At 40.6% G+C, this 8,571-nt stretch overlaps 1 protein-coding gene across 2 annotated transcripts in view; it reads right to left on the bottom strand.

The window, feature by feature from the left end:
• Positions 1-2,098: 2,098 nt before the first annotated feature.
• Positions 2,099-8,571, bottom strand: part of PELI1 (pellino E3 ubiquitin protein ligase 1) — a 49,783-nt gene continuing 43,310 nt past the window's right edge. For both annotated transcript variants that reach the window (XM_075863136.1, XM_075863137.1), the window contains exons 3-7: positions 7,891-8,020; positions 6,911-7,012; positions 5,598-5,795; positions 5,295-5,483; positions 2,099-3,600 (exon numbers count right to left, since the gene is read on the bottom strand). In XM_075863136.1, coding sequence (XP_075719251.1) covers positions 3,034-3,600; positions 5,295-5,483; positions 5,598-5,795; positions 6,911-7,012; positions 7,891-8,020 — 1,186 coding nt within the window. In that variant the 3' untranslated portion in view covers positions 2,099-3,033. The remainder of the gene's footprint in view (positions 3,601-5,294; positions 5,484-5,597; positions 5,796-6,910; positions 7,013-7,890; positions 8,021-8,571) is intronic.

The raw sequence follows: 8,571 nt of genomic DNA, 5'->3' as shown, positions 1-8,571 counted from the left end.
AATCTCGGCTTAAGGGAAAGCCGGAAAAAGGGCCTGGAGTTGGATTGGAGAAGAGCAGGGCGGGTTCCCCAATCCCTAGTCCATCTCTGTTTGTAGGACAAGGCTGCTGCTCAATTAGCTGCACATGTATCCTGTGTATAAAAGTAGACTGGAGTAGCCTGTATGCTATATGAGTAAAGACCTGTGTTACTTTGTGTCCAATGCCTGTTAGGAAGGCACTCGGTATAGTTAGATAATATCTTGTTTAGTTAGTGCTCAGACGAGCAGGATTTATTTAGTATTTTGCCTTGTTGTACAAGAGGCTGTTTCTTTGACAAGAATAAAAACACAGTCAAAGCCCTGTTATGACTTTTAATGCACGGTGTCCCTGTCTCTGGTTACAAAGAAACCGCTGTACCAACCTCTCCTGATGCTAAACCCTCACAATATATATATATATATATATATATATGTATATATATATATATATATATATATATATATATATATTCAACACAGCCCATTCCACCACTGAGAGCAGACAGCAGAGAGGTTCTGGCAGCCGTCACACACATTACATCATGGTGGATCTGCTGGAATTAATCTAATGTATATAGTTAATCTTAAAGGGGTTATCCAGGGTTAGGAGAAATAAAGAAACGTACCTGTATGTGTCTGACTGATCACTAGGTGATACCACCATAGCTCACAAGTAATTCATATTAATTTTCATTATGTTACCCAGCTCTGTATAGCAGCTCTGATTTGATGTTGGCATATAGGACTATAGTTTCCATGATTTCTCTCATACATTGCATTTTATACAGCTGCCTACAATGCCCCTACATTACAAGGTGTAAGGTAGTGCTGTAATTACTCACGGTCTTCACACGAACACTGATCTGTGAAAAATATCCCAGCAGGGATGGAAGGGGGAAACCAGGGAGCAGAAGCGATAAGAATCATGTAATGTGTGATGTCCCATACTACAGGTAAGGGTAGAGGGGATATAACTACTTGTTCAGTATACGAGACCTCATACAGGCAGAAGATGAAGACCAGGAGCATGCTCATGTGACTGCATGTAGGACTGTCTCACAGAGGCATCGCAGCTACAGACAGCACATTAGTAAATCAGAGATATTCCTGCATGTAAACCATCTGGACATAATTTTTAAAATTAGATAACCCCTTTAAAATGCCCTCCATGACGATATTTCTGACTCTGGTTTTTCACAAATACCAGAATAGATACAAAACTAAAACTGGATGCCTATCTGATCTTCATCCTAGACAATGAAAATATTGTAGATACCCACATAATTATTTTTTTCCTGAGTGTGTGCAAAAAAAAACTATGCTGGCAAATCAATTTAAAGAGGCTCTGTCACCAGATTATAAATTCCGTATCTCCTACATAATCTGATCGGTGCTGTAATGTAGATAACAGCAGTGGTTTTTATTTTGAAAAACAATCAATTTTGAGCAAGTTATGAACTATTTAGATTTATGCTAATTCGTTTCTTAATAGACAACCGGTCGTTTTTTTTAACTTTTTACCAACTGGGCGTTGTAAAGAGAAGCGTATGATGCTGACCAATCAGCGTCATACACTTCTCATCGTTCCAGCCCAGCTTCTTTCACTGCACACACAGCGTGATCTCGCGAGATCACACTGCTGTCTTTCACAGGGAGATCACGCTGTGCTGTCACTTACTCACACATTAACTTTACCGAAGTGCCTTGAGAATGAATAGACTTTACCTCCAGCCAGGATGCGATGTCTATTCACACTCACAACACTTCTGTAAAGTTTCTGTGGGACTTACACAGCACAGCGAAATCTCGCTGTGAATGACAGCACCGCGTGATCACGCTGTGTGTGCATTGAAAGAAGCTGGGCAGGAACGATGAGAAGTGTATGACGCTGGTCAGCGTCATACACTCCTCTGTACAACGCCCAGTTGGTAAAAAGTTAAAAAACGCCCAGTTGTCTATTAAGAAACTAATTAGCATGAATTTAAAATAGTTCATAACTTGCTCAAAATTGATCGTTTTTCAAAATAAAAACCACTTGTTATCTACATTACAGCGCCGATCAGATTATGTAGGAGATAAGGCACTTATAATCTGGTGACAGAGCCTCTTTAAAAAAAAAAATCGTGTTTGTCTGTATTGTTTTTCATGATCACAAACACCACCAATAAAAAGGCTTATTTTTTTGTTACCTTTTGTTTTAAAATTAATACTATGCTACAAACAATATCCAAGTGTACAAGGGTGCAAAGGTTCTGGCCTGCTCAAAAAAAATTATGAAACCCAAAATGGCTGAAAAGGAACAAACACCTTATGTCACAAGTACTTCAGGAATAAAAATCTGAATAAAAGTTCCGAACGATAAATAAAACCCTGAAATGTTGCAAACGTATGCAAACGGACTAGCATCTGATAAGACTAAACAAGGGGGACATCAATGAGCTGCATATTTACAGATCCCTCAGACTCCCCTGGTGAACTTGTTACATGATTCAATGGTAAGAAGTGCCCGTCCCATACCGTGACGGAGAGACGTAACAAAGTAAAGAAACACGGTCCTTTTTTGTCTTGGGATGAATTGTCCCTGGGCTAATTTAAGCATTGAAAGTACATGGGTCAATACGAAGGACGGTTCTATCAAGTCACTGGGAATTTTCCATACTAAAGTGGAATACAAAATTGTCATATGCGATCTTACAATGTATGCTGAACTGTAAACTAATGTAGTTTGAGCTGACTGTATTCTCCCCAGTTTCCACAAAATAATTTAATACTGAGGTGGGTCATTCAGAAAGAGTAATGAAGGCATTTAAATCATATCTGCATATTCCCGTTTTGAAATGTCTGTTTGCAAAGAGAGACATTTTCCATTTCTCTTCTTGGTTCTCCACGCTTCTGTCGTTTACTTCCTTCCTGATGAAAACTTGCTGAGGGGTCCTAGTAACTCAGGAAAGTCCACTGGAGAGCAAACTAAACCCATCTTAGCTTTAAGTGTTCAGTGTCGGACAAAAAAGCCACTTAGTCTAGAGGTCCTTGGAAAATGAGTCTGATGTAACCTTGTTCTCCTGAAAGCTGGTGTGCACAGAATGGACACGCTGCATGGAAAGTGTGAGTACCATGAGGAAGTGGAATCTGGGACCAGTAGGAAGTTGTTTTTTCTGAGCACACGTGCCCACAGGGGCTAAAGGCATGAGTTGGAGGCCCGGCATCCACATAAAATCCAGCTTCACAGCCCAACCATAGAGGAACATATGGTCCCACTGAACGACACATTGGACATTCCCGGTCTTTTCCATCCCGTTCCTCTTTATTCCCCCAGTTGTGGAAGCCATGAACATGTCCACAGGTCAGATAGACCCAAGGTTGTTTCTCATCAACAACATCCTTTCTTTTCATGCTGGGAAAAGCTAGTGTGTTAAAGCCGACAGGACACTGAGGTCTTGCGGCATTGATCTCCTGTCTCAGGGCTTCCAAATGTTTCACAGTTGGAGTTCTGGAAAGCCCTTCAGCAGTACGCCATAACAAAGTTGCTCCACATAGATCGATGAGGGAGCCGTCCTGAAGTTCATTGCTTTCATTTTCCACCTGTAAAATGTGAGAATTTCAGTCACTTGTGGACAACATACAGCACAAGGAAAAAATGTTTATACAAAGGACAACTCCTGTGTATATGTCCTATTACGTCATATCAATGTCAGAGAGGGAACCCCAGGTCTGGAGGAACTGGATTCTGCACTCATACATGCTCAGCCATCGGAGGATGGGAAACGTATGGCTAGACACGACTCAGAGCTGGTCCGAGGGGGCCAGCTTCTTTTTAAATAGAAGATGTATTGCGGAGACATCCTCTTTAAAAAGCCACTGTGATAGACACTTTAAACAAAGGCATCTAAACAATACTAACAATGGGTTCAGCTAATATTCTATCATCAAGCTGAAAAGGATATTTGCTGGAATATGTCAGTGACCATTCAGCATCATTGGAGTGATCTCAGCAATGCCGATTGGCTGAGAGGAGCAGACAGCAGTCCACAATGCTCCTCCCAAATGTCCTTTTCAGCTGGATGCCGGGCAACCTATACAGTTCCCCCAAGATCTGGTTCTGGGAGAAGTATACTGGCATCTCTAAGCACCCACACATTTAACCAGGTATGAGCTGGTTAAAAACTTCAGATTTTTAACCAAACAGTAATTATGCTATTAACTATAACATTCTGTAACCAATCTTTAAACTGGGATTACACAATGTTGGGTTAAATAAACCCGATGTGTAAATGATTTGAATGTTTTTCCAGATCAGATCACCAGTATTAACACAATAGTAGTATGTAAACTATGACTGGCAGGGAATTCCTGTTCCAAACTGAGAAGAACACTACTTGTTGTAGAGACAAAGCTCAGCTCATCGCCCAGATATTAAATTATCTGGACATCCGTCTGATTAGGAGTGAGGTTTGGAATTGGCCTATGTAAACCTAGCCTTTCTTGGAGACCATGAATCGCTTATAAATGATTTAAACCTGAAATGATGGCATGCAAAAATATTTTTCTCCTCGACCCAATGAAAACCTGAGCATATGTGTAATGCAGAAATAACTCACTATATTAAAAATATGGGAGTACAGGACATTAAATTGCTGCGAGCGCATCAACTAGAAGGATGATCTACTGATGCAACTAGCGGTGTAACTAGAGTGGTATCAGATGTGGCAGTGCCAGCCCGGAGAGGGTCCTAAAGCTTCTTTGCCACATAAGAAAACACAGATCTTATAAATGGCACATGATAGGTGGGGCGACCGGTTACAGATTTTGCATTGGTGCTTCAATCACCCCCTTGGATGAAACTGAATGGAGACAGGAACAAAATTTGGAAGAGTTATTCCTGTTTATAGTGTGCTCCAATGACCAGTAGGGATCATAATCCCACACAGACAACGCAAGTGGCAGCTTTGAAAAGTGTGCTTGCCCAAGTTCCTATTAACATGCCACAAATACGGATTTCGAAAACAGCAGCCTAGTGGTTAATAGAAACTACGTCAAATGCCAGGCCTTTTCAACTCAATCTGTCAAAGAACAGCCCAGTTATATAAAGGAAAACATGTTAAGATGAATCATCAAACAGTATTCACATTTTTTCTTAGAAGAACAGCATGTTCGGAGCTCGACTAAATTAAATTCACTTGAAAAGTGCTATAAATATATTTCAAGCATGAGAAAATAGACCCCTAAATTAAAAAAAAAAATAATCACCTTTCAGGTGACTACCAGGCTACACATACCATTTTTCCTCTCTGTTGGGCTGAGCGGGTTTCTCTCAAACTAAATACATTTCCGCACACAGATATCTCTCTCCAGACCCCTGGCTTTGAGTCCTCGGTGAAACCATTGCGTGGATGCATAACAAGGACTCCATTTGTTGTTAACCCATCCATCTGTCCATCTACAGTCTTCCACTTGGCAGCTTTCTCCTATTAAAGGGGGGGGGGGGGGGCGGAGAGCAAATCAAGTATGCTTTAATTTATTAAAAATAATACAAAAATGTATTACAAAAAGTTCAGTAATAAACACAGTTTTAGCTTTACCCCAAGAAAAATGTTCTTGGATGAGTCAAAGCCTGCAGCATATATTTTTGCAGTGAAGGGCGGGTTCCTTTCGCATATGATTCTGCACGCAAATCTTGAGATGGTGCTTTGAACGGACTGTGTATCGGTGTTGCTCTGGCTTCCTGGAACAGTGTCGGTTACCACAAAATCAATAGGGCTTTCTGTAGACCTTCCAATCTAGAAGTGCATTACAACAGAGATCGGAATCAGTGGAAGAAGCAGATAAGTGGTGAATGGCTTTTGTCAGGATGATAAAGAATTACAAATAAGAAATATTTCTAGAGAATAAACAAGGAAATATATTTCATTACAGCATAAAAATCACATGTAATATCTATGAAGGAATTGTTCTATAAAGTACTGGAATCATGATGAATGACCAATAGTAATGGCAGCCATTGCAGTTCCAATATGGTTTATTAACCCCCAATTCAGGGTCCTTGGAAAACTGTGTGACTGCAATATTAAAGAGGATCTGACACTAGTTTATTAATTCCCTATCTCCTAACTAATCTAACAGGCGCTGTGATGTGATTGCTACAGCGTCACTTTTTTCCCCAAAAAGTTTATCATTTGCCAAGTTATGAGCATTTTTCTAAATATGCTAATGTGGCTCTTATAGCCAAATAAGAGGGGACTCTTTCTTTTCACTCTGGGCGGTGTAATGTTTTCTGTATGACGCTGTCCAATCAGCACACAGCTTCTCCTCCTTCCCTGCCCAGCAACACAGTGTGATCATATAGTATACAGCTTCCATTCCCAACTGTGTTTCAACTGGTAATATCTCCGGTTGTGTCACAGCTAGAACTGCCATCCTGGTGGCATAAGAAAGAATAGAATCTCATCTTTCATATGGCACCAGAACCACTGTTCTGCCAGAGATATGGCTATTTGAAGTGATTCCGAGTCCCTCCAGCCTCAGTCACTCTCAAGGCGTGAAGCAGCTTTATGGTGATAGGACAGTGTCAGAGGCTGTGAGGAGGCTCCACCTCAGGAGAATCGCTGGTGTTGACACCCACTAATCTAGTATAGCCTCATATGCATATTTAGAAAAAAAAGCTCATAACTTCTAAAATAAACGTTTTGGGGTACCATTTTCACTAGAATTATCAGTGTGACAGCGCCTATTAGATTAGCTAGAAGATTGGGCGTTACTAAACTAGTGACAGGTCCTCTTTAAATGTACTGTACCAGAATAGAATGAATTCTATTTTAAAGTAAAAATGTTGGACTTTAAATGCCCTTTAAATTAAAATAACAAACACACTTTATAGACATAAGAAAAGCCTTACCTGAAACATGTCCGTGTTACTGTCATGTGTGTACTCTACAACCACAGTTTGTGCCCGTGACAAAGTATAAGATATACTGTGCTGGTCCTTGTTACTTATTGCCTACAACAAACAAGTAACACATATTACATCACATATCAATAGATTTTAGCTATAGTCACAGCTGGGCATAGATTCAGTTTACTGCACTAACAAATTATCTAAATACCCTGACCAAGGCAGAGTGACTTGTGGGCCACTCCATTGGCAGACAGCGCCAAAAATATAAAAAAAACAACTCCCTGCCTCTTTTTAGCATCTCCAACAACCCATCCGTGAAAACGAACCACACTTGAATGGTGTCCGTGTGCGGTCCGATTTTCTTCACAAATCCATGGACTTGAATAAGCAAGTCTAACACGAGTATCAAACACTTTTGTTTGATACTCGCATTAGACTTGCTTATTGATGCACTTTTAGTGCCGACGGACTGATGGTCCGTGCAGAAAATCGGATTTGTGAATGGGCAGATTAGCTTTCATGTGTCAGTGTCCAGTCCATGTGCGGTCAGCTCTACACTCAGAAAGCACACGGACGTGATCATTAACCTGAATAGGGTCTTCATTGAAACCTTTTCATAAAGGAACACATTATAGAGGTACTGGGCATGTACATCCTTCCAAGCAGAAAGGATGGCGAATGCATTTTTGTTCTATAAAGGAGGGGAGATTGGCTGCCAGATACCTCTACTGCTCTCAACCACGGATAGAACAATTAAAGAAAAGACCAAGAAAATCCAACATGGCAGATAGCTGCTACCTGACAGCATGGTCAGTGGGGTAATTCCGGCTCTCATACAAGTTAAACCTACCAACTATGGTCCATACAGAGATACTTAAAATAGAACTTTGCATTAAGAGGGGGTGCTGGGAGAAGAGACTGGGAGTTTCTATATAAATGCATTACAGGGCACCCATTGTTTGGCTGTAGAGAGCAGTTACCTTTGCTGCCTGTGGCGTACAGGCAATATGAACAGTGCTTGGCTTCACACCATTTGCTTTCAATCTTTTCAGCAAAGCAAACCTGCTTTTCCTCCTACCTCTGTCTCCATTTGGTAGAGAGCCATTGTATCTACAGTAATTTAAAAGATAAGCCAAGATAAAGTACAAAGATGACAAAAAAAAGCACATTGTTAATGTGTAACACGTGGTCTTCGTGAATTCGAATTGGCCTTTTTTTGCGGACAACAATGCTACATAAGGCACACGGCCTGAAAAAAAAATCTCAGTTGTCCATTAGTCTGGCTGTGTTGTCTGGACCGCCCCCCAATTGCCTTGTAACAGTCTAGTCACACGTAATGTACGTGCCTTGTATTTCCACAGCATAAAAATACACTGCAGTAGAACTTTCCAACGTAAGCCTACGGTAAAAATATTCTGCAACGCAAGAAATTAAGAACTATCGTATTTGTGTAATATTTTTCCACGAGATTGTACGCTATATACGGTAAGTACAGAAATACAAGGCCACGTGTGACTGCACCTTTACGGTTGTGAGCAGGCACTCTATACATTTCACAGCTTTCTTTCTATGTGCATATTAGGTCTATCATTTCTTATTAATGCACTCAGTAGAACAAAAAGGACTGAAGCCTCAAAGGCTGGTTATATTACTTGTATGCG

Source organism: Rhinoderma darwinii, chromosome 4 (genome assembly GCF_050947455.1).
Source record: "Rhinoderma darwinii isolate aRhiDar2 chromosome 4, aRhiDar2.hap1, whole genome shotgun sequence".
Taxonomy (NCBI): Eukaryota; Metazoa; Chordata; class Amphibia; order Anura; family Rhinodermatidae; genus Rhinoderma; species Rhinoderma darwinii.
This window is presented reverse-complemented; position numbering and strand designations above follow the sequence as displayed.